At 36.9% G+C, this 26,577-nt stretch overlaps 1 protein-coding gene across 1 annotated transcript in view; it reads left to right on the top strand.

Moving 5' to 3' along the window:
• LOC145769380 (uncharacterized) overlaps window positions 1-26,577 on the top strand; it is a 40,840-nt gene that overhangs the window by 5,486 nt on the left and 8,777 nt on the right. Inside the window, exon 2 of the mRNA XM_082580998.1 lies at window positions 11,127-11,210. Within this exon, the coding sequence (XP_082437124.1) occupies window positions 11,127-11,210 (84 nt within the window). The remainder of the gene's footprint in view (window positions 1-11,126; window positions 11,211-26,577) is intronic.

Below are 26,577 nucleotides of genomic sequence, written 5' to 3'. Positions count from 1 at the left end.
AAGCAGATGGACTTACGATGCTTTAACAAAATAAACTGTAGTTCATAAAGATATCAAATCAATCAAAAACGCAATTTTGAAAAATTTGGACTTACGATAGTTCAGCTTAACGGCGACTAAGTCAACCAGTGCTGAGACCTCAAGAGTCAAGGGTACTTTTCGAGTACAGAGCTTTGACTCTTACTACTAAGTAGCTGGTTTGGTAGGTAGGCCTACACATAGGCGCCGACTTTTATTTTTGCACGGGGTGGCAGATAGCACAATATAGCAACCTATAAACTTTCAAACTGCATGTTTTTGTTTGATTTTTACTAAGCATTCGAAAATTGCATTTTTTTAATTTGAAAATAGATATTCATTTAGGGGGTGGAGCTATCAATTATCGAGATAATTTTATTTCCGAGTATTTTATAGCTGTCATATTTTATAGCGATATTGAGCAGTTTAAAATTTTTCAAAAAAGATTTTTGGGAGAGGCAACGGAAAGATCGTATTTTATTGATTAATAAATCCCATTGTAAACCTAACAAATGTAACAATGACTTATAAAAAGTAACAAATAAAACGATCCCAACAACAAGGAAACAAATCGTAGCCACGTGTTGCGTAATCTTCACGTAGCTTGCTTGATGTTACGCAAGTATCATGCTTGTGACAAAAACAATCATTTTCTTCGCAATACTGTATTGGTTCACCTCTTGCTTTACGTTGACTTGAAGCGAAAACCAATGATCAAAAAAACATTTAAACGTCCGTTCAAATTACATTTATTTGCAGTAAGTAATGTAACCTAAACGGGGTGGCTGCCATCATGCCATAGAGGTTATGGGGTGGCGTGGCTGGCCACCCCGCAAGTCGGCGCCAGTGGATGCATTAGACATTTGAATTTTTGTAGTGATTTTCAAGTGAAATAGAAGTGTTTTGTTAGTTGTTCGAGTGTGTTATTGTTCAAAATACATGTAAAAACTTACATACGAGTTATTAATTAGAGATTAGCATAAATTTGATGCTTAAAACAAAGTCATATATTATCATATATTTCAAAAAATGAAGTCATATTTTTCAATTTTTTAGGTAAAAAAATGGCCCTAGCCCCTAGTAATAAGTAATAGCACAACGTCACTATCAAAGCAGTTGTTATTATTAGGGTAGGCCAGTCCGTGGTGCATTCCCAGGTCCAACGTCAATGCAGGTGAACAATGGTTGCGATTGTTACAATTCAAGTACTTGACATTTCTTGGCACATTTTCTCAAATGATCAAAATATAGTCATCATAACACACATTATTACCTGATTTGTTGCACACAAGTGTGGATGCGAGCCTTGCATTTCTCATCACGTCGGGAACAACGCCAGTATTTCTTAAGCCCGTCTGGACTATATTGAGCTAGTTGAAACATGTAGCCATCATGTAGAAAAACCTCACTTTGGCGCTGCGTACTAATCGATTCCTCTGCCATGATCAAGTAACATCAACTGAGAGTCTAAAGCCTGGTCTACACTACAAGCCCAAAAAGCGCAAACGCCTGACTTGTCCAGCCTCGACTGACTAAAAACTGTCTACACTGGCAAATTTGATCTTGCGACCGTGTGCATTCAAGCGCTAACAATGTCACTTTCTGCTTGGTTAAGTCAACTGGCTGGAAATTCGCCTTCAATTGATTTATACTTATCAATCAAACGCATCCATCGCTGTACTGACACAGTGTAATAGGTCAACTGAAAATAATCTAGAATAGTATTGTAGACCTAGAGCTATCCTATAACTTGTACAGTTGAACACTGCAATCAATGCAAAGCTAGCAGGTAGGCCAACCCAAGTTTGACCAAAAGCCTGGTGAAGTGCTACCTGAACCTGACCAACAACTAAAGATAGTTTGAATCCGTCTAACTAAGAGGTAGGACCACCATACTAGCTGGAAGGCCAACTTTAATCATACCAAAAGCCTAGTGAAGTGCCACCTTAACCAAACTAACAGCTAAGTAGGCCTATGTAAGACTTTTTTAAACTTAACCTTTTAATTTTTATGTACACACACCAACTAACCTATTAACTGAAACAGAGTACCATCTTTCCAGAAAACTGAAACTGCCTTTCCACCAAAGTCCCCCAAAATGCCAAGACCTGAGCTCAAAGTAAATTCTGCGCCAGAACCTTGGTCAAGCGAATCTCTCCAGAGCGTAAAAAAAGCTCGCGATGACCAGACATTTTCAGGCCGACCGCGGCGCTGTTGCTGAGAGAAGCTTTGTGTTAAATAAACAAAGAATGCGCCACGCTCAGCTCAAAATATTTTGTAGTGTAGACCAGGCTTAACGAAGGAACTAACCAAAGAAATTTCAGGTCATGTAACGCCGAAACCCAGGTTTACTCTAAACTGCCACTTAGGTTTTAACTTCATCTTTTATTGCAAACGCTATTTGGCAACTGTCTTTTTTTCGTTGACACGTTTTCGCTGAGACTTTATCTCATTAACCCCTATTGGTAATCATGAAAACTGTTGTTTTCATGTAAAACACATATTTTGAACGAACCCAGACATCAAAACTCGTCATTTTTACATTGATTCAACGTCTGCAGACGTTGAATGAATGTAAAAATGACAGATTTTGCCGTCTGGGAAGGCCCTCAAAGGTAAACACTGGATAAAATGCAAGAATGCAAAAGATACCATATTGTCGAATTAAAATACAAAATTCTCTAAATAAACAGAAGAACCGGACATACATTTCTCTGTTATCATTTTTAATGTATAAAATTCCTTTTGTGGTCCCTTTGTCTGGAACAAATAAAAACTGTGCTGTTGAAATTTCCGATTGTAGTTTTGGTTTCAATCTCATCAACATGATTCGGAGTAAGCTGTTTGTTACGTAATTCACAAGGCTAATTGTTCTGTGGAGTGACCATTCTGTTGCTCCGGTTTTCTTAAGTAAAGTTATGAATATGGAACGTACCATATCACTAGGGATGTAACCGGTGTCATAAATATGATTTATGATCTCAGTGGTTAGGTCTAAACCCCACTCATCTAAAGCTTCGAGATCAAAATACAAAATTCTCTACAGTAAATAAACAGAAAGTGTCGTTGGATTTAGAATTTTGTAATAGTTGAGGATTCTAATATATTCTAAGTTTGCATGCAGACGGCGACGCATGATACATGTCAATTTTATCTGAGCAAACATTGATAGTTCAAAAATAAATTTAATTCGCTTTTTAGTTTTAAGATCTCAATGGTTAGGTCCAAACCCCACTCATCTAAAGCTTCGATGATTTCAACTATAAAAGAAGCGATATTACAACATTCTCTAAATAAACAGAAGACGTTGCTGTCCATTTTATGTGAGCAAACAGTTCAATTTAATAGTTCAAACATTTTTCGCTAAATTTCATTTCAATTTGTTTTTCTTTGTCGGAATGCAAAAGAAACGATGTTGGATTACAGAAGGATTATCGTTGGATTTTCAAAAAATTGCCGAATAGGGAACTAACCGATAAAGAGTGTAGCCCAATAGGGAACTAGCCGAATCGGATCAGCCAAATCGGACTAGCCCAATCGGGCTGTAGCCGAAAAGGGTAATAGCCGAATCGGACTAGCCGAATCGGATCAGCCGAATCGGACTAGCCGAATAGTAGCAGACCCGTACAGTAGGGTAGGAGATGAAGTTTGCGCGGCTAACGTTTATAAACTGACTTGTATCTCAGCCATTTCTTATTGAATGCTTAAAGTATATATACAAGAAAGTTAAAGTATGATGAAAGAGGAGATAGTAAAAGGTTGGAATTCGTCTATTGTAGGTTACACAGTGGAGGAAGGAAAAGTTACCAATATCTTCTGTAAAGTATGCAAGGAATTTTATGGAAGTAATCCACCTGAGTATGCTCAAACATTTAATAAAAACCAGCGGCAATTGCCGAACAACAGCGGCAAAAGCATACGGCAATTGCCGCCGCAATACAAGGTTTGTTGATTTGGCGACGGCAATGTTTTTACCGTTGTAGATGGAAGCTAATTTCGAGGGCTGTTTAGTAATAGTATATCATATACATATTATGTCCTTCGCTCGTGGCCTACGAAAATAGATGGCCTGGACAACGTGCACACTGCACAAGCCTTCAGAACTGACGGCTGACTCCCAAGTTTGTGATAAAGAAAAAACATCTCCCAAGCTAGAATTGATAAAATTTGTTTTTCTTTTACGTCGTTTCAACATCGGTAGACATTGAAACGATATAAAATAGAAAGCTTTGCTAGCTAGGGCCTGCTGGGTGCAGTCAATTGCAGCTTTTTACTGAATTCACTAGTATTAACAGAAGCTCAAAGATGCATGTAGCCTACAGAAGTAGAGTTGAAATGATAAAGAATACCTGTAATGTGTTGGTATCTGGAAGCAGGATATATGATTTAGAGGTTATTTTGTAGTCCTGAGAAGGTTTACAAGGAACTAGTAGGCTAGTTGTTTCAGAGTAGGAAGGGTTATCATAATATACACTCAGGTAGTGGCATTGTGGCAATAAAATTATTTGGAAAGCCCTAGTTGGCCAGATATTTTTATATTGTACAATCTCTATTTGTAGCCTACTGAAAGTGTGTAAGTATCCTGATTATTCTTGAAAAGTTTTTAGCTGAACACAGTAAAAAATTAAGTGAGGTAGTAAAGTAACAAGAAGACTTGTAGTTAAATTAAGGCAATTCACAGTGTCTGTTTAAGAATAGCATCAAGTAAACTTTATATGATAGGCCTGCATCAGTGTAGCCCTTTTTGCTAATAGACAAATATTTTTACAGATTACCCAATAAATGAATAATGCCTCTTAAATGCTGTGTGCCAAAATGGGCAGATTTGATCCAGCTCTACAAACTCGAAGCTGAAAACCTTGTGAAACTGTCTCGCTTGACTGAAGCAGCAGTTTATCCCAAGCCAGTTGAACGTCAATCAGTTTCACTTTGCCTTCTAAGAGTATTTTGTGACGAAACATGAACAACACTTAAAGACACATCCTTCACTCAACAGTAATGAATGTAAAGGAACTATACTCTTTATAGAAAAGATTTTGCAATTCTGGAAAGTGGTCAGCACAAAAGTGCCTGGTCTTGATTTACGCAAAAGGGATAAGCTCCGAAAAGCCATAGTTTCTATTGATGACCTACAGCTTCAAGTGCTTCAAGAAACTGCTGCTTTGGCTGCTTTCATGAAGCCCACTGGTAAGCGAGTAAAGCAGCTAACTAGAGACACCAGCAAGGCACTACATCAAACATGCAATGGACTCGTCGATCTTGCGAAGTTTTTATTACAAACAGGTGCCAAATATGTCTTGCTAGGTTGGTTCACCACTGATGATTTGGAAAAATGTTTCTCAAAGCTTCGCCAAGGATCTGAGGGAGCTTATTTCATAACAGCAAAATCCGTCATTGAGAAAGTGAACGAGCAAAATTGACACTTCAGCTCGATATGGAAGTTGAAGGTATTGATGGACACCAGTGTCAATTTTGCGACAGAGACTTATCTGACGTCGAAAAGGAAATTATTGACAATATTATTTCAGTTGAAGAATGTGTTACTACCAGTACAAACAATGCTATGATTTATATTGCTGGATATATTCAGCGAAAGATTCCAATATTAAATGATGATAACACTTATTATTATTTTGAGAAATACAAAGACTATTTTACCACCATTGATAGAGGTGCACTGACTGTCCCTGTTGACACCCTTGTCCAATGGTCTGTGTTTTGTATGATTTTTTTTTTCAAAGATTAACAGGGTCGTTCTGTAGGTCATTCTATATAAACAATTTTATGCTAATTGCAAAACAGTACAAGTTCAGTGGTATAACAACGAAACATTCTCGGATATTGTCTAATATATTCATTAAAAACTATGCCTTAATGAATACCCCGAGGCAGGCCTCGAAACAACTTTTTTTTTCCGGCGGCCAAACGTGTCCGATTGAAGCAAGTTTTTCGGCGGCCAATCACAAGCACATGGCGGCCATTGGAACTTCGACACGCATCAACATACAGTCTTCGAAATTAGCACATTTTTACTTCGGCGGAAGCGAAAAATATACTAGAGTAGTCTATCACGACCGCATTGTTTGATTTGTTGTTATGTAATAATGCCAAAAGTAGCGATAAAGCGAGGTACAAGATACGCAGTTACGCACGTCGCAGGCTGTTACAGTAATTCACGTTAAATAACTCAGGGGGGGAAAGTAAGTTGATGTTGGGTTGATTCAACGTTCGAGTCAGCACAAATCGATTTAATTTTCCCGGCTGGTTATATTGCGTAACAACAATGCCCAATAAGAAAGTTACGTTTGTTTTACATTAAATCGACATCTAGCAACGTTGAATTATCATAAAATAACGTTAATTGCTCAACCAGGTTCTGGTAACAGATTAATAGCTCCCTGCGAGAAGATTGCCTTGATTTACGTATACACTAACATAATTTCGGCACAATTGGGATACTGCAAACAATACAAAGTCTGTTTGATAAAGAACTAGCTGTCAGAATCGGAATAATCAGATGCTGTATCGGAGCACGAGGTTGTCGCGTCATCACTGGAATCAGACGCATCAAGAAGCTCATCGCTTGGCTGTAAATCTACACCGTCTTTGCCGTTCGCAATGAAGAGTCCACGTTTTGCGGCTTTCGGGCTTTGATACCAATCTACACGCCTCTTTCTTTTTCATAGAGATCCATCAGGGTGTTGACTAAGGAACAAATCTATGGCTGTGCCATAACGACTGGGAGGAATGTCTAACCCTAACCTTACAAGCGCTCGTGTGGCCTCAGCATTTTTATTGCCGACGCTAATGCGCCATTTCCCGACGCTAATTTCAAAGACTGAATATATCGCATCAATAAAGTGTATTGTGATGTCACTTGCATCCTGCGGATGTCAGACGTCAGCTGCTTGGTCAATCAATAATGTTAACAATTCAAGCATTGACACTAGACAGTGCGTATTTTGATTTATTAGATACTTTGACTGCTTTCTTATCCTTTGAATACTGAAAAGTTTGGGTGTTCATCAGGACAATTATCGTTTCTAGCACTAGTTGCTACGTTCATCTGATGAAATTGAAAGTAAAATTAACAACAAACAAGATGGTTTATTGCTTCACTGACGTTTCGCGCACCATGACAATGCGCATCCTCAGAGCGAATAACATACAAAATAAAATTTCACCAGGTTATATACTGCAGTGCGATTGAAGGCAAGAAAAAATAAAATAAAACACGCAATATTTTAAAAAATTGGCCAATAATGTGTGAGCGGTTACTTTCCTCGTTAAATTACGTAAAAACTTCCAACAATAGACATAAAAATTCGAAGCGGTGACGACCAACAGAAAAAGTGCGATTGAAGGCAAGAGAAATAGAACACAATGTTTTTAAAGATTGGCTAATGATGTGCGGTTACTTTCGACGTTAAATTACGTAAAAACTTCCAACAATAAACATAAATTCGAAGCACTGAAGACCACTAGAAATTCGAGACAAAATTAGATCCTTTGTGATTATAAGTGGCAAAGTACTTTATTCACAAGGCTGCTGCGTAAAATTTTCTCGGAACTTCATGGCGGACAAATGCGGCTGACGGAAGGGCGAGACCCAGCGGACAAAATGTCTATTTTTGTAGGTTAATCGCGGTCATGGCCGCGATGGCCGCCTTCAGTTTCGAGGCCTGCCCCGAGGAGTTCAAAAGAAACTGAACTGAAAGTGATAAAGCTGGGATAGGAATACCTTAGGTTAGGTTTGAAAAGTACCGTATGATCAACCTCACTTTCCATTTTGAAAATATATTTTATTTTTATGTGTAGACAACAGTTGTACAACAGACTGTAGTTATACACAATTAAACCATTCAAAAAGTTTGCTCTAATTATCCATTTCATGTATTTTTCAGTTTTCTTTTCGTTTGACATCTAATGTTATTGTTTACGCGTATTATTTGAAGACGCCCTTACTTAACACATTTAATCTGCAAGCCCTTTTTGGACAATGCGCTTTCACACAGTCGATTTTTTCGCAACCTGTATGTAAGCATATTGATAATGTGATAATAACTATATCTGTAAAACTTCGGAAATACCAGTACATCTTAAGCATTCCATTCAATGTTTAAATTATTGAATTGTATTTGTATGTTGCTTGATAATTGCTGTATTTTTTTTCTCATATTAAAGCTGCTTGTGATAAGAAAAAACACTAATGTGCTTGAATGAACTTTCTTGACGAATATCCAACCAAAGAACGCTTTTCATTAATAACAGACTTCAGCCTTCAGTTCTGAAGGCTTGTGCACGGTGTCCACTGTCCAGGCCATCTATTTTCGTAGGCCACGCCTTCGCTTCAACTGAAAATTCAGTAGGCTAATGTCTGTTACTAGAAAGAGGTTTTCAATGAACAGCAGCAATTGTTTGCCAAGAGAAAAGTCATCTAATCGCATTGCAAAGCTGTTAATCAGATTTTCAACAAATTGGACATATCTGATACCAGAATCATTTTTACCTTTGCTCTGTTCCAAAAGTCTTGGAAAATGGACAAGTTGGCTCTGAATATCATGTTTGAAAATTTCGAATTTTTTCTGAAATGTACGAATTGCTGTGATCAAATCAAAAATACTGTGTTTTTCTCCTTGCAGTTTCAAATTCAAGTCGTTGAGGTGTGACATCATGCCAGTCAAAAACCTAACAATCTCCATTTTTTCATCATCTCTTAAAAATGCCCAAAATGCCACTGCCTTCACATTGTTTTGACCTTTGAGAAAACTTGATAACTCTTCTCTAATCAACCATAATCTCTCCAAAACTCTTCTTGTGCTTAACCATCTTATTTTCTTGTGTACAAGTAAATCTGTATAAATTGCATTGCTTTTGGAAAGAAAATTTCGGAGAATTGATTTTGAATTTCCAGGCATCGTATCTTTTGATCCGTAATTGGGCTTCTCTTTTGCACCAGCTTGACTGGGCGTGTAGTTGTTTTCTAAAACGTTAAATTGCTTACCCCATTTTTTCCATATCAACGATAATGGATTTGGTTTTGTTAAAAAATTAAGTAAATACTGAGACAGATAAGGTCCTGATTCAACACTGAAAAGGTCCGCATTCGGACCGCGGTCCGCCAGTTGAGTAGCCCTGCAATATACATTCAGTAATTCTGAACCATTGGGTTTATTAATAAGCGGGCACTACTATGCAAGAGTTATCTTTCAAGTATCACACAAATTCATCTTGATTGCTTTAGAAACCACTGGTTAGACTTTAATCTGTTCAAGTTCGCTGTTCTAACTTACCCAGCCCTAATACTAGGCTATTGCAGTCTTCAAAATTAACATATTTTCACTTCCGCAAAAACGTTGCCGAGGCCAAACGGCAAAAGTTGAAATTGCCTCGGCAATTGCTGTGAACATTTATTACAAAAAAATTGTACCAAAAGGTAAAGCAAGAAGCGAAAAATATACTGGAGTAGTCTATTACGACCGCAGTGTTTGATTTGTTGTGATGTAATAATACCAAAAGTAGCGATGAAGCGAGCAACGCGATGCGCACGCTGTTACCGTTACGATAATCCACGTTAAATTACTCACAGGGGGGGAGGAGGAAGGTAAGTTAATTTTGGGTTGCTTCAACGTTCGAGTCAGCACAAATCAATTTAGTTTTCCCGTCGGGTTATGTAGCGTAACAACAATGCCCAATAAGAAATTTACGTTTGTTTTACATTAATTCAACATCTAGCGACGTTAAATTATCATAAAATAACGTTAATTGCTCAACCAGGTACGGTATCAAATTAATTATTAATGGAAAAGCGAGGCACAATAAGGGGTAGAGGTAGATGCTTACTATAATTTGACGTCTACTGGCGTTAAATCAATGCAAATAGGGTGATATTTCTATCAGGGTTGAGAAAAACCCGAGTTTTTTTAAAAATGCCCAACCCGCCCAGGTTTTTTTGGGTTTTATTGGGTTTTTTTAAATAAGATGCAAAAAAAGGTAGATTCATGCTTATTTCACCTCAAAACTACTTTTTACGAGTGAAGTGCCTTTCACTCACAGTACATGCTTGCATAACTCAATAAAATAATGTACTAGGGCTGTTGTTGCTTGAATGTTGCATCATCCATTAGTTTCAAGATCAAGTTGGATGTTGCATCATCCACTGATTTCTATATAATACCAAGTTGATGCTACTGTGGTAGAAATCACATTATTGCATCATTTGTTTAGATTTGAAGGCAAGGAGCATTTATGCCATCATGTTTAAATATTTTTTATCATTTATATATATATTATATATAGTAATGGACTGATGGATGAGCAATTAAGCGATTGCATGGCCAATTAGGCAAATGCTCTGAAACAGCCATGCGTTAGAATCCAGAATCTGTAATTGGTAAATAGCCTCCTAAATTGCATTTCACATCATATATACAGACTACAGTAGAGTAGTACTTTCACCAATTTAACTATAAGGCCTTCTTGCATAAATGAGTTTTAGTGTAGTATACACAAAGTGACATTACTTGATTTTGTGTACTGTGCAATATCCACTGCGTTTTCAGTTTATTCTTGGAAATTACTTCACAATCACATCCTTAAGTCCTAATTTAAAGTTTGTTGTAAGTGCCTTGTAGTGTTTTTGTAAATTTTTTTAATTTTCCAATAAAAACTGGACAAATATGATGCTCTGGGTTTTTTATGGTTTTTTTTGGTTTTTTTTTAAGTGGGTTTTATTAAAAAACCCACCCGGGTTTTTTTGGGGCGGGTAAAATACCAACAACCCTGATTTCTATATCATAAAAGATTCAATTCTCCCTGCTGGAAGCGCTCGTGAAGTAGGAAGTAACCCAAATAAAACATCCAGCAATGGTAAGATTGAATTAACATCTTAGTCTGGTGTAGTGTGGTCTAAAAAAAATAGTTTTTTTGTTGTAATCTTGTGGTCCTTACAAGCGCTAGTGTGGTTTCGACATTTTTACTGCCGACGCTAATGCGCCATTCATGCATCTGCGTCGGCAATCACCTCGGCACTTGCCGACGCTAATTTAGAAGACTGCTATTGCTTAAACTTACTTCTAACATGAATATGAACATGGATGTTTTTGCAGATGGTGATCTCATTACAATATTTGATGATTCTGACATCAATTTCGCTATCCAGATGAGCAGGATTTTGAAATTAACAATTTTCAGTAAGAACAATACCGTAGTAAAAATTTAGGAACAGACAACAGTGAATAAAGACTATTGAGGATTCTTGAAGTTAAAATTATTAAACCATTATGTAGATGTAGTGATTGTATTTTACTATTGTTTCTTTTGCTCAATATGCAATTACCTGTAGTAACAAAAGCTTATATATATCTTAAGAGAAATATTTTCGTATTTTCAATTCGGACTAAGCCATTATCAATAGCTATCATCAAGTTTTTAGCAGATCTTGATAAATTCTGTTATTGAAATATAATTTTGCTTGATGATAACAAGAAATTGATGAGCACGTACTGTATACCTTTACTGAATTATGCTAACACAAAAATACAGGTATTTTTTGGTAAAATTTTCCACCTTAAACTTAATATAATAGTAACTTATGATTGAAAAGTAATAAGTAGAGCGATTTTTTTGCAACCTAAAAAATTAAAAAAAGTAACTTTATTTTTGCGAAAAAGTGACTTTATTCAACGAAAACAAGAAAGTGAAAGAAAAAGCAGCTATTCAACATAAAAAAACATTTAAATTAGCTTGAATTTGTGTTCAAATTATAGTAGCACATTCAAATTACACATATGTAAACTTAATGTTTTACATTATCTTGCAGGAAGTTTCTGTCAATCAAACACTTTAGCTGTTGCAGGGAAAACAAGTGGTTAAATATAGTTAACACAATTTGTTTTATCGAAAAAATTACTTTACGAGTTTTCGGAATACACGCGATACAAACAAGCATGGGCTCGTGCAAACCTAAAATTCGTACATCATAGTAGAAGATATATTAAAAGTCTTGGCATAAGGCCTACAGGCCTTAAAACTCGTTCATTTTTCCGGCAGCCATCGTGGCCTACCGAGAGCTCCTTCTCGGCGGCCAAATCTGCGTGCTTGGAGGCCAAAATACAAATAACGACAGCACAAGTAAATAGAATTAAACTTGCAACAATGCCAAAATGATCACTTAGTGTTGCTGAAGTCTGGGCGACGTCCTGCTATAGAATCGTTGTAGGCCTACCACGCAATAACTGCTTTATCGGGACTGTAATCCGGTATTGCGGAACCAACTAGCGACACTAAATTGTTTCAACTGCATACCGATTTTCATAAAACCTGGTCATTTACGAGTATACCGTTATGATGTCACCATTGAGGGTGTGAAGTCACTAACCCACAACGGAAACATTTCTTAACTCTGAAGACACGTGTTTTCCTCTTGGATGTCAACTAACCCACCCAGACAACAAAATCCATCATTTTTACATTGATTTTACGTTTGCAGTTGTTAAATCAGGGTAAAAATGACGAATCTTGTTGTCTGGGTAGTTCTCCTTTTAAATAACAATTCAATGTCCGACAACATTGAATCGACATAAAAACGACAATATTGGCAGCCGATGTAAATTAGCACTTCGGATTAACACTTTGTTAAAATAAACGTGACTTGGGTGATCACAGCTGGATATTTTCCATGCAATTGCAAATGTTTCCGCATAATACAACAGTGGTGATTATGACGCGGTGACCTAATTCTGCGTCACTCTTCGATACTACATATTTTCGACAGTTAATCCACGATCATTCTATTGCAAAATTAAAGAATTAGCTAGAAGAAACCGGCGGCCGAATTGGCCGACTGAAGAGGTAGCACCGGCGGTCATTCAAGCACTACTTAGCGGCCATGGCCGCCGGCTGCTTTAAGGCTTGGCCTACATAGAATGTAAATTCATCTTGATAGTAGCGATGAAAGATAAATAAGGGAATTAGGCAAAAAAGTATATATGCAAAATAAAGTGACCTAACAAATGAAAAGTAACATAAAAACATAAAAAGTGACTTTTGATAACTTTATAACTTCTTAAATATTAACCCCGCAACCATGAAATTTTGGTTCTACATTTCTTTTGTTAATTGGTAGGCCTACAATAAAAAAAAAGTAACTTTAGTAACAAAAAATCGCCCTAGAAATAAGCCATAAACAGATGGACCACCCCAGAAAACATGGGGGTAGAGCTAAAAATTATCCAAACATGTTGAGCGGTTCTTCAGATATTGCCGTTTTTTCCATTGCTCCTTCTCTATGAAACCACCTAGTGGCCCAGGGTTATTTCACTTATAACTCGAGAACCGCTTATCTGATTTTCATCAAATTTGCACCATTTTTCTCAGAAAAGGGAGAAGCATGTTTAAGCAAAAAAAAAATTAGGTGGTGTCAACCAATGTTCCTATTAAAATGAAATGACCCTTTATTAATTTTTCAGAAACCCCAATTATGATGTAATGTTTCTTCCCTTATACCCCAGTCCTCAATCACGGTGGCTTTTCATTACTAAAACCTATTATTATGACACAACAATGCAGTTGAGATTGGTTCTTGAATCTTTAATAAATTATGCCAGCTTTTTTTTAATAGTTTTATGCAAATAAGGTTAAACTTAGCATTTGATATAATTCCTTGCAAATGCCAAAATTGCTTTTTTTGTAACACTAAAGTATCGGCCAAAATATCAGTATCGGACCAAAAAAGTGAATCGGTATCGGCCAAAATATTGGTATCGGTCCATCTCTAATCAAGTTAAAATCAACAACACAGCAGAAGAAACACTAAAACAACACTGACAAAGTCTTCAAATATCTTGATTCGCTCTGCGTGACTAAAACTCTATCAAACTAACTGATTCTATCAGGCTTAAACAACTATAGATGTGAAGCCAGGTCTTCCACGCCAAATTAAAAAAAGCTAGCCACTCGCCTACCTCTCTTGCTAACGAATTTACACCAGCTTGCAATATTCAGACATTTGTAAATTTGCCTCCGGCTCTGAACACCTCCACACTAGCCTGTATAATTTACATGTTTAAATAAGTATCTACATTCTCCAATGTATATATATCTGAATTATATCTGCATCCTAGGCAAAGGCTACTTCTTTACCTTGTCCACAAATACACTTCCTTACCTTTTCCACAAATACACTTTCTTACCTTTTCCATGACCAGATCAAACCTGATATGCCAAAGGCATGGTTGTCTTGCGCAATCTTAAAATTTCCACAAGCCGCAAAACTTACTATCCCCATCTAGCGATTGCTTTTTTGAACTTTTATTTGTCACATGGCGCTAGAGTATTACTTCCCGGTTGCATTGATGTTGCACAGGTCATTCTAGGCTCACCAGAAGAGAATTTACAGCACAGTTAGTGCAGACGGTCAGAAAGTTTTCAATTTGATTTGGGAAAGGTGTTTGGGCCTAGGTCAAACATTTTCTGATTGCTAAAATCTGAAAAGCGATTTGGGTCTAATTTTTAGTGCAGAAATAGTGATAGCTATCTTCTTACCTGTGCCATTTCAGTTTTTGAGTTTAAACAAACATCAGCCGGTTGATTTTGAAATTCGTGTTTCGAGTTATTTCACTAAAATATTTGTGGTTAGGAAATCACTATACACTACAGTATTATTGCCCAGTGGCAGGAAAAAAAACAACTAAATTTATTTGCGACTGCTAATCGACTTCTAGAAACTTTACACAGTATTTCGGATTAATTTAAGGTTGGTTGCTAAATATGACTTTAGAAAGCAAACTGTTGAATTTGGGTTTTTATTGATTCAAACATGCTCATACTGGCATGCACTAGGGATGGGCAAAATAGAATAATTAGCTATTCTAGAATATTCTAGAATACTGAAACCGAATATAGAATACAGATATATCTATTCTAGCATAATTGAACGTTTTTACCATCAATACATTTTAATGATTTTACAAAAACAATGAACATCACAAAATTGCTCATTGCAGTGTAACAAATTTAGGCTTTTCAAATGTTCACCTGTCAAACGAGATCTCATCTTGGTGGCAGTTAGTGTTGAGCGGTATATCGAATTAAAATTTTCGATACGATATCTTTTCAATATTGATACTTATTTCAATTTTGTTCGATGTTTTAACTATCACAGCCCTAACTCGTAACTGCAAACCCTTACAAAAACGTTGCCAAGGCCAAACGGCAAAAGTTGAAATTGCTTCGGCAATTGCTTTGAACGTTTATTACGAAAAAAATTGTACCAAAACGAAAAGCGAAAAATATACTAGAGTAGTCCATCACGACCGCACTGTTTGATTTGTTGTGATGTAATAATGCCAAAAGTAACGATAAAGCGAGCAACGCAATACACATGCTGTTTACGGTAATTCACGTTAAATAACTCACGGGGAGGAAAAGTAAGTTAATTTTGGGTTGATTCAACGTTCGAGTTGGCACAAATCGATTTAATTTTCTCGGCGGGTTATACAGACGAAATCGGTTAATAGTATACTGCTTAAACGTATCAATCGTTTATTTGAATCAAAACCTGAAATCCCAAACCAAATCCAATCTAATGTTAAGTAAAAACATCGGTTAAACGAATACCGCTTAAAAGAATAAGTCGGATAAAAGCATCAGGATTTGCTTCTAGTTTGCATATTTCATTCATTTAATCGTATAATTGTGCCTGTTAGCGAAAAGAGAATGTCTCTTTTTTGCTTCACATAATTGTCTGCAATGTTCAAAGGCGAAATAAAGCAGAGGTGAGACATACGCATGCGATCAAAACAAAGACAAGTGTCTGTAATCCCAGGCCATAATCTTATGTGCTAGACATCGCACTACAAAGAACCGATTTTCGCACAGCTGGGCTTCATTAAAACAGAAAGGCAGACAAAAGGAATAATCACACTTCCCAATAAAGAAGTTTAAATACTTTTGATGTCATTCGTCAGCGACTGGCCTTCCAAGGAATGGACACGGACAAATTATTTCGGCTTGAGAGGGAAGTGTTGGAAAGCATGTCCAAAAGTTTAAACCAGAAAACTTGGGAGAATTTTTTTTTAAATTGCTGAAAAAAAGTAGCCTACTGTTGTGAAATGCAGTGCGTAATTTCATTTGTGCACTTTCGTTCAGTTGAAGAACATTGCAAATTAATTATTTTACCAGACAGCACAAAAGACTTAAAAAAAAAACTTTGCGATTTCAAAACAAACAATGAGTGTGAGCCGTGTTTTTCTACCATACCACTATTTTCGTAGGCCACGTTCCATACTCACAACCAGTGTTTTTTTTAAGGTGTTTTGGGGGACCGAAATGGTACCCCAAATTTCTCCAGCGGTTTCCCAAAATTTGGACTTGCAACTACAGTAGAAAAGTAATGGTTGTTTCTCGCTATGTCTTGTCGATAATACGAATATAGCTTACGATCAATAGTTCACGTCCGGAAAAAAGAATAAGTGGAGGTACAGCTAACAGCTGAATCAAAGAGTTATTCACAAAAGAAGTGCACCTTCGATCAGTGCCGGATTAAGGGTCTGCTGGCCTGTAGGCACATTTTATAAGTGGCCCGAAAATCAGGGTTGCAAATAAAAAAATTAGAATTGTCAGTGTTGCCAAATCATTGTCACAAAGATCGTTTTTGCAACTATAACACAGGATACCGTGCAAAAACTTGGTCATATACCTAACTAAATAACGCCTTTGCACGTTTTTGCGATTGAAAACGTGTTAACTAGTTTTTGGAGGTCAATCTTACTTAAGTAGATCGCTTTCAATACACATATCGTTAGGATCTGCTAAAGTAAATAGGTTACACCCGAAGGCCGAGACTCAATCTTGCACTACCTACGTCCAAATACTCAATCTGATCTGATCATCATTGTGAATCTGATAAAAAGTTATTTCTAATTTCTTAACACAACACAAAGCCACGTTTGTTTTGTTGGGTCACCCAACGGAATTGCGAATTTTTAAAAACATCAAAAAGGAAGTGGCAACATGTTTCAATTCGTCTTTTTTTGGTAGGCACTTTAACCATGCTTTAACATTACCCACTGGTCGAAGAGGTACGCACTACGCAATCATGCGTGACATGTTCATTCGCGATTCAGCTGATTTCAGTCATGTGACTCGTGACGTGACATTCTGATCAAGAATTTTGATACAAAGAAATTTAACTGAATGCTTCACCACAACCACCGTTGCCTAATGGTTAGGGCGGAGGAATATAGTAATTTCGATTTCGTGGGTTCGATTCCCACCCTCTGCTAATACTATTTTTTCTTCTGCAACTGAACTGAGTGCAAGAGGGATCTTAATGGTAGCCACTTTAACAAGTCGAAATTGTGACTAAAACACAAATATTGATTGAACATGTCACGCATGATTGCGTACCTCTTCGACCAGTGGGTAATGTTAAAGTGCCTACCTCTTTTTTTAACGATTTTTGCAACCTTTATTTCATCTGGAAAAACAGAGCTATCAAGATAAATACATATCAGTTTAGAAAATAATTATTTTGAAAACATGACTAAATTTCTACTGATTTTAAAGTGGCCTGAATTTTTGACTGGCCTGTAGGCACGTGCCTACTTTGCCTAATGGTTAATCCGGCACTGCCTTCGATACTCGTCAATGTTTATTTCTAATTTATGGCGCATAATGATCAGTTTTTACGTGTGGAAACATAACAAGCAGAAGCCAACAAGCACACTTTGTTTGATTGTGCAGCAAACTTGTTTGGCGGCTGTGTTGGGCAGGCTGTTTGGTCGCTGTCACAATCATTTAAGCTGTGCCTTGTCGAATAATTCATTTTATGTTGCGTTGATTGTATGTAGTTATGGCTATTTTTTGGTATTTAAATGAAACACTTGCGGTCTCTTAAAACTACTTAGCGTTCACCCAAACCAAACCTTAAAAAAACCCCTGCTCACAACTACACAGCTGGTGCGGAGCTAAAAATAGCACGGTTGAATTAAAAACGTCAACGTCAAAGTTCGCGTTGTGACGTCACAAAGATCGGTTAGATTAAAAGAAGTCCGATTGCTACAGTTTGCAGAAAAATGCTTTGATCGTAAATGCTCTCCCAGTCAGCAAAGCTGGTCTTTTTTACATTGTTTCAACGTCTGCAGATGATAAATCATGGAAAAAGGACCAGTTTTGCTGGCTGGAACATACAGCACAGTGTTATGTAACACAGAAGTAGTAAACTCTTTAAAATTTTCGTAGGCCATGTTCCATACTCAAAATTACACAGCTGGTGCGGAGCTAAAAATAGCACGCTTGAATCAAAAACATCAACGTCAAAGTTCGCGTTGTGACATCACAGATATCGGTGAGATTAAAAGAAGTCCGATTGCTGCAGTTTGCAGAAAAATGCTTTGATCATAAATGCTCTCCCAGTCAGGAAAGCTGGTCTTTTTTACATTGTTTCAACGTCTGCAGATGATAAATCAATGCAAAAAGGACCAGTTTTGCTGGCTGGAAAACACAGCATAGAGTTATGTAACACAGAACTAGTAAACTCTTTAAAGTTTAACCAGAATCGTAAACAGTTGTAGGAAGTATCAGTTGTAATGTGCGTTGCAGCCTAGTCAGCACAGACATCTCAACAATTACGCCCATTCACAATAAACCTTTTTTTTAGTAAATTGGTTAAACGAATCAATCGGATAATCGTATCAAAACGTCTGGCAAATAGGTGATTCGATTAACCGGTTTCGTCTGTATTGCGTAACAACAATGCCCAAAAAGAAATTTATGTTTGTTTTACATTAATTCGACATTTAGCGACGTTGAATTATCATTAAATAACGTTAATTGCTCAACCAGGTACGGTAACAAATTAAAAGCTCCCTGCGAGAAGATTGCCTCGATTTACGTATGCACTAACAATAGTTTCGGCACAATTGGGATACTGCGAGCAACACAAAGACTATTTGATAAAGAACTAGCTGTCAGAATTGGAATCATCAGATGCTGTCAGAATTGGAATCATCAGATCTGAGGATGAGGTTGTCGCATCATCACTGGAATCAACACATCAAGAGGCTCATCGCTTGTCTGTAAATCTACACTGTCTTCGTCGTTCGCAATGAAGCATCCACGTTTGCAGCTTTCGCACTTTGATACCCATTCACACACCTCTTTCGCAGAGCTTCATGTATCGAAATATCGAGTATTTTTTCAAATATCGTATCGTTTTATTTTTTTCAATATCGCCCAACACTAGTGGCAGTTAAACCTGCACTTGAAAAACATCTCTCTGAAGAAGCAGATGTGGCAGTTACACAAAAATATTGCGCTTGACAAGAAAGATTTCTTTAATACGAACAACAAAACTCGTATGTTTTTCCTATGCCGAATTGCACTAAATCGATAAACAATTCTACTTTCGCTGCAGCAAATTCGTTGCGACCAGACGGAGCGGTACGGAGTCGATCGTTAAAGTGGTTTCAATTATTCGATTTCATGTGCATTTTGAAACCGGTTAGGCTTCACAACCGGTTATTCTATATTCGCTATTCTATTTTGCCCATCCCTAGCATGCACATTGCACAAGGTTTATTGCTATTTCAAATATCACTAGTCAGGAAAGATGCATGGGCATTAGCGTGGTTTGAAATTTTTTTTGCCATTTCAATGTGGGGGAGTTCTGAAAACCTGGCAAACCTTTAAAAAGTACCATTTACACAACTTTGTTTTGGAAGGCCCCAAAACTCAGCCACCTACTCTCCAACAAAGGTCACAAAAAGTCAAATTTAGTAAAAGTTACTCTAACTTCAATCAATCAATCAATGTTTTATTTGTCAGTAACAGGAACATAGGTACATGTTTGAAATATGCAATAAACACAGTACAAAAGTTACACAAGTTCCCATACCGACAGGGAGACAACGAGACGACCATACGGTCTACTAGTCAATTGCCACCCTACGGAAATTACGATTTTGCCATTTAAAATAAGCTTACAAGAGAAAAATAATAATTGAAACGTTCCCGCGCTTCAACAACAGCATACGCACAAAAAAAAACATATTGATGATAACGTAGGCCAAAACACAAAATTCCATGAAGCAAGCAGAGAATAATAAAGTTTCCGAAGCAACTGACAAGTTGGTTTCCATAACATATCACTTACGATGCACTGTAGCTTTGTAAAATTAACGTTTTGATCTCTTTTTTGAAACAATGAAATGATAAGTTTTTTAGCCTGCTTGGAACCTCTGACCAGAGCATTGGTCCCAATACCTGCATGGACTTCTTGCCAAATTCTGTGTTTGATCTGTTTATAAAATAATTGTTGCCTGTTTGATATCTTGTGTTATGCTGATGAATAGATGAAGCATTTGTAAATATGCTTCATAACTTGCTAACTACTCATAGTAGAAAGTCAGTTTTGGTGTCAAAAGATGCAGAATATCTATGTTTATGTGTCATGAAAGGAACTTTTTCTCTAAATGCATTACCGGTAGTTTTTGAGATAATTCAAAAAATACATTTTTTAGGGTATTTGGGTCATTCCATGCCAAACGTCCTGAAAATCATAAAGTTCCCAGTTTGACCCACTTTGATTATATTCAAACTAGGTCAATATGTTATTTGGCATGATATAGCCATGCATAGGCGCCGACTTTTCAAAAAACCTACGGGGGGCGAGAAAGGTGATAACGTCATAACCATACCGCTATTTTACTTAATTAAAATAGTCTTTGGCTAAGCTTACTGTCTTGTTTATATTGACACCCAGGTCGCAAACCGAATTTATTAGAACCGCTGCTTGAAACGATTAGTTTTACGCATGCAGTACGCCTAATCGTAAAAATTTTGGTATTGTTAGCACATAATTGAAACAGTTGATAAACAAGCCTAATCATTTCCTTTTCGTGCGAGTGAATAACAACGATCAAGACAGTCATTCATAGCTTGTCACGCCAGTGTCGGAGCCATGTAAGAGCATTGTTTGTAATGTTTTTGAGGTCGTTGTCATCACATGAAGGGCTAAGGGGGCAGTTGGTGAGGATGTGCTTCATCGTCTGATTGTCTAGGCCGCAATTACACGTTGGGTCAGGAGTCATCTTCCATCGGAAAAGATTGCTTTTATTTCTCCCGACTCCGCAGCGGGCTCTGTTTAGGCAGCACCACTCTCTTCTCTCAAGGGTGGGAGTTTGTTGTAGACTTTCGGAAGGACTTGGGATGGCAGGATGTTGTGTCCTATCGGGCTCAGAAGTCCACATTTCTAGTCGTGCAGCTGTCGCGCTTGTGTGTTCCAATGGGCCGACTTTGATGAAGCTTTTGCGTGACTTGAGTCTTGCTGGAATAAGTTTGTGTTCATAGAGAGGGTGGCGTTGGTCGGATATTTGTTTTACTCTTTCCTTTTTTGTAGCGACTTCTCTTCGGATATGAGGTGGAGCTATAGTTGCTAAGTTATAGAGGTCGGAGATTGGTGTTGGACGGAGTGTGCCAGTTATGATTCTACATGCTTGGTTTAATTCGGAGTCAATTACTTTGGTGTGGCTTGACCTAGCCCATACTGGAGCGCAGTATTCAGCGGTCGAATAACAGAGAGCCAGTGCTGTTTGCTTCAGTGTGTGCTCATCTGCTCCCCAGTTTGAGTTTCCCAGCTTTTGCAAAAGGTTATTGCGAGCAGATAATTTTTTCTTATAATGTGAATCAAGACAGTGAAGTTATTGAAATAAAACGCAAAAAGTCATGATCTCAAGCAGATTGAAAATCGAAATCAGTTTTACTACCTTTGTTTCGCTTCTTTGCTAATTAGATACCTTTAAAATGTTAACAATGGCAAAGTGTTTTCTTTTCTGGAAGTGGTGAAAATGTGAACATTATCGTACACATTACACATGTATACACGTATCTTGGACTGAAAAGATGAGTAATGATGAAGTTATGAAATTGGCAAGAGCAGAAAGGAGATTAATAACAGTTAGTAGGCGCCAGGTGCAATTTGTAGGTCATATTCACAGAAATGTAGATTTGGAAAAATTAGCACTACTGGGGATAATACAGGGAAAAAGAAGCAGAGGTCGACAAAGATGAACTTATTTAAATAGCTTGAATCAATGGCCCACAAACACAACAGTGAAAACAAACGATTTTATACAAATGGCAAATGACAGAGAAGTTTGGAAGACCATGATCGCCAACGTCTGTATCAGATCAGGGACATAATCATCATACTCATTAACAGTTTTTTTTAAGGTTTGGTTTGGGTGACCGCTAAGCAGTTTTAAGAGACTGCAAGTGTTTCATTTAAATACCAAAAAATAGCCATATTTGCTTAAACAAATTATCTATTAGGCTACTGGCAGGCTTCTGCTTGTTATGTTTCCACACGTAAAAACTGATCATTATGCGCCATAAATCAGAAATAAACATCGACGAGTATCAAAGGTGCACTTCTTTTGTGAATAACTCTTTGATTCAGCTGTTAGCTGTACCTCCACTTATTCTTTTTTTCCGGACGTGAACTGTTGATCGTAGGCTATATTCGTATTATCGACAAGACATAGCGAGAAACAACCATTACTTTTCTACTGTAGTTGCAAGTCCAAATTTTGGGAAACCGCTGGAGAAATTTGGGGGACCGTTTCGGTCCCCCAAAACACCTTAAAAAAACACTGCGCATTAATACAGTGGTTATTGAAGCTAAACACAGATGACAGTTTTAAAAAAGGCATTTTTTGTTTAAGCTGTATTCACGTAACTGTTCGTTATGTCGTAGTTTTAATTCGATAAAGTTTGCTAAAATCGATTTCATGTTTGAAGTCACAGAAAACCTAACGGACGCAGGGTTGGAAAAAATCATGATTTTTTTAAAAAAATCAAAAAAAATCGGATTTTTTTGATTTAAATCAGATTGTTTTGATTTTTTTTTATATAAAAAAGCGTCGAGTCTACTTGGGGGAAGAGATCATTTTAGTAAGATAGCAGAATTATTTTTAACCCCTTGATTGATTGAAAGGCTTTGCTTTGCAAGTGTTTAATCATTTTTATTATTACATTGTAGGCTAGCCTGTCTAGTGTCTATTGCATGGTACTACGACAGTTTATCGAACGACAGTTTATCGAAACGACAGTTTATCGAACGACAATTAATCGAACGACAGTTTATCAAAACGACAGTTAATCGAACAACAGTTTATCGAACAACAATTTACCGAACGACAGTTAATCGAAAACCTAACCACTAACCCTAACTCCTAATCCCTAACCATTAGCCCCTAACCCCTGAGTATTCCATTGCATATGTGTTTCATCGTTCGATAAACTGTCGTTTCAATAAACAGTCGTTGGATGAACTGTCGTTTCGATAAACAGTCGTTTCGATGAACTGTCGTTTCGATGAATTGTCGTTCGATGAACTGTCTTTCGATAAACTGTCTTTTGATAAATTGTCGCGTCACGCTATTGCACATATTTTTAAGTAGGTGTGATATGTTGCTTTATACTAAATCATAATGTGCATATCGAGATTGAGGTACGTCTCAGACTGTCATCTCACTACACTAAAATCTTTCTTTACGTTTGAGCACACATTAATTTGCTTTTTTGCTCAACTGATGCATAGCCTACAACCAGACTTTTTGCAAAGAAAGTTTAACTGTGTAATATAATTATGTTACCGACGTACCATACCAAAACAATAAAAGTTCAAATGACACAAAATTGCAATTTATTTTGCATTGAAAAGTTTGTACATAAATACAAGCTCGCCAGCTTTTGCAGTGCCCAATCGATTTCGAACTTCTGATTGAAGCAGACCAAAAGTGGAAAAAACTTGCTCAAAAACTATGTTTAGTGAACAACATTGTTTGTGAACTGCCAAGTAAACTAAGTTGCCTTTCAAAACATGCATAGCCTATAGCGTTAAGTATTTAAATATAACTTTTGTATTACAGAGAAGCAGTGAAACGTTTGTTGATGTATTTATTTTTATTTTAGCAAATAAAAAATCATTTGATTTTTTTAATTGATTTTTTGATTTTTATTGTTTGATTTAAATCATGATTTAAATCAATGATTTAAATGATTTGATTTAAATCAGCCAACCCTGAACGGACGTTTGGATAACTCGTAAAATGAGAATAAACATTCAACATCGCATTTGCTTTTTCACTACCACGCGTTTTGACTTTGAAGTTGCGCCTCGTGCGTGGGAAGAAAAGCAGTTGTGTGACTGTGAGCGTGCAATTCACCTTCCCAAAGAAAGCCGTGCGATCAGCGGACAAGAACAACGTAGGTTGTTTTTCCCTTTCGGCATTTTTTTAGTCCGTTTAAATGATCTAAATCTATTTAGCAAAATATTTTATCTTTAAAACACCAATTGTAATAGCGATTTTTTGTTGCCCCTCAATCATAAATTTACGGGGGGGCGCTGCCCCCGGCCCCCCCCCCCCCGGAAGTCGGCGCGTATGTAGCCATGCATTACAAATTTTAGCTGTTTTTTCTGTTTTACTGTTTTAGTCGGCTGCATAGCCGAGTGGTGAGAACACTGGAACGGCAGTCGAAAGGGCACCGGTTCGACACCGCTCAAGAGCATGCGGCTGTGTCTGTGGCAAGACACTTAAAGGCATGCCTGAAGGTGGACACAAAGATTGGCTTCCTTGCCTTCCCGTCCACTTAATCTAAATCTTCAACCACCGGGTGTAAGCCTGAATAAGACAATTCAAACAAGCTCAATATCTATTGTAGTTTTGGAAATATGATGCTTTAAATTTTAGGTACCCCCTAAACTTTTCCGCATTTGTTTTTTTAGACCCTTTTCAATTAACCATATCTTTTGTTCCAAGGTTATATAAAGTTTATGTTTGGGAAAATGGTTCACTTTTAATTGTATTACATGATTGCATTGTCAAAATGCAATTAATTTGCAGCATAGTGGAGTAATCAAGCCTCAAAGTAGCTCTTTTTTTCACCAAAGACAAATTGTATGCCATATTTGGAGTCTGTAACTTTTTTATGAAAAGTAGGACGGTTATTATATTATCATGAATATTCTTTCCCTACCAGAAAACAACTTCACCAAGTTTGATAAGTAACACTACAATTATTAGAAAGTTACAATGCACCAAAATATGCACCCAAAGTAAAAAAGCCAAAATAACACCATCTTGTGGCATAAAAACACCTCCGTAAAAAGTGTTGACAAAACAATCTTTTATTATATGTCATTTGCGCAGACCAAAACTCAACCACAAGGCAAAAGTTTGCTATAAAATGGTAAACATGAACTTGGCTGAAATGGAAGAACCCCCTGCAATTAAACATATGTGTGATGAAGAACCGAATAATATTTGACACATCCTTGCAGTGTACTTGTACTCATATTCCTTGTTTCTTCATCCTTAGGTAATGTTCTTCAACAGATAAAAAAGATTGTTTTGTCAACACTTTTTACGGGGGTGTTTTTATGCCACAAGATGGTGTTATTTTGGCTTTTTTGCTTTGGGTGCATATTTTGATGCATTGTAACTTTCTAATAAATGCAGTGTTACTTATCAAACTTGGTGAAGTTGTTATCTGGTAGGGAAAGAACATTCATGATAAATATAATAACCGTCCTACTTTTCATAAAAAAAAGTTACAGACTTCCAAATATGGCACAAAATTTGTCTTTGGTGAAGAAAATAGCTACTTTGAGGCTTGATTACTCCACTAGTCCACTATGCTGCAAATTAATGGCATTTTGACAATGCAATCATGTAATATAACTAAGAGTGAACCATTTTACCAAACATAAACTTTATAAAACCTTTGGAGCAAAAGATATGGCTGATTGAAAATGGTCCAAAAAAACAAACGCGGAAAAGTTTAGGGGGCGCCTAAAACTTTAAAGCATCATATTTCCAAAACTATAATAGATATTGAGCTAAAATTTGTAATGCATGGCTATTGGCTATATCAATATATCATGCCAAATAACATATTGACCTAGTTTGAGCAAAATCGAAGTGGGTCAAACTAGGAACTTTATGATTTTCAGGACGTTTGGCATGGAATGTCCCATATACCCTAAAAATGTATTTTTTGAATTATCTCAAAAACTAATGCATTTAGAGAAAAAGTTCCTTTTATGACACATAGAAACATAGGTATTCTGCATCTTTTGACATAAAAGCTGACTTTCTACTATGAGTAGTTAGCAAGTTAGAGGATTTTTTACTAAATTTGACCTTTCGTGACCTTTATTGGGGGGTAGATGACTGGGTTTTGGGGCCTACTAAAAAAATTGTGTAAATGTTATTTTTTAAAGGTTTGCCAGGTTTTCAAAACCCCCCATGTTAAAATCGCAAAAAAAAATTTTTTCAAACCACCTTAATGGGCATATAAAATTTTATGTGAAACTGGGCAAAACTGTGTTTACACCTGGTACTGTTGTGGCATTATATGTTCTTGTTTTTCATCAGTTTCACAAATTATTTATTGCGTATGAGCTTCTTTAATGTATTCAATGCAAGTTTGGTTTTTGCTGAAGTTCAAAACAAGTTTGCACATTGGAAAATAGCACCAAGTCTATGATCACAT

This window comes from Aplidium turbinatum, chromosome 4 (assembly GCF_918807975.1).
Source record: "Aplidium turbinatum chromosome 4, kaAplTurb1.1, whole genome shotgun sequence".
Taxonomy (NCBI): domain Eukaryota; kingdom Metazoa; phylum Chordata; class Ascidiacea; order Aplousobranchia; family Polyclinidae; genus Aplidium; species Aplidium turbinatum.
This window is presented reverse-complemented; position numbering and strand designations above follow the sequence as displayed.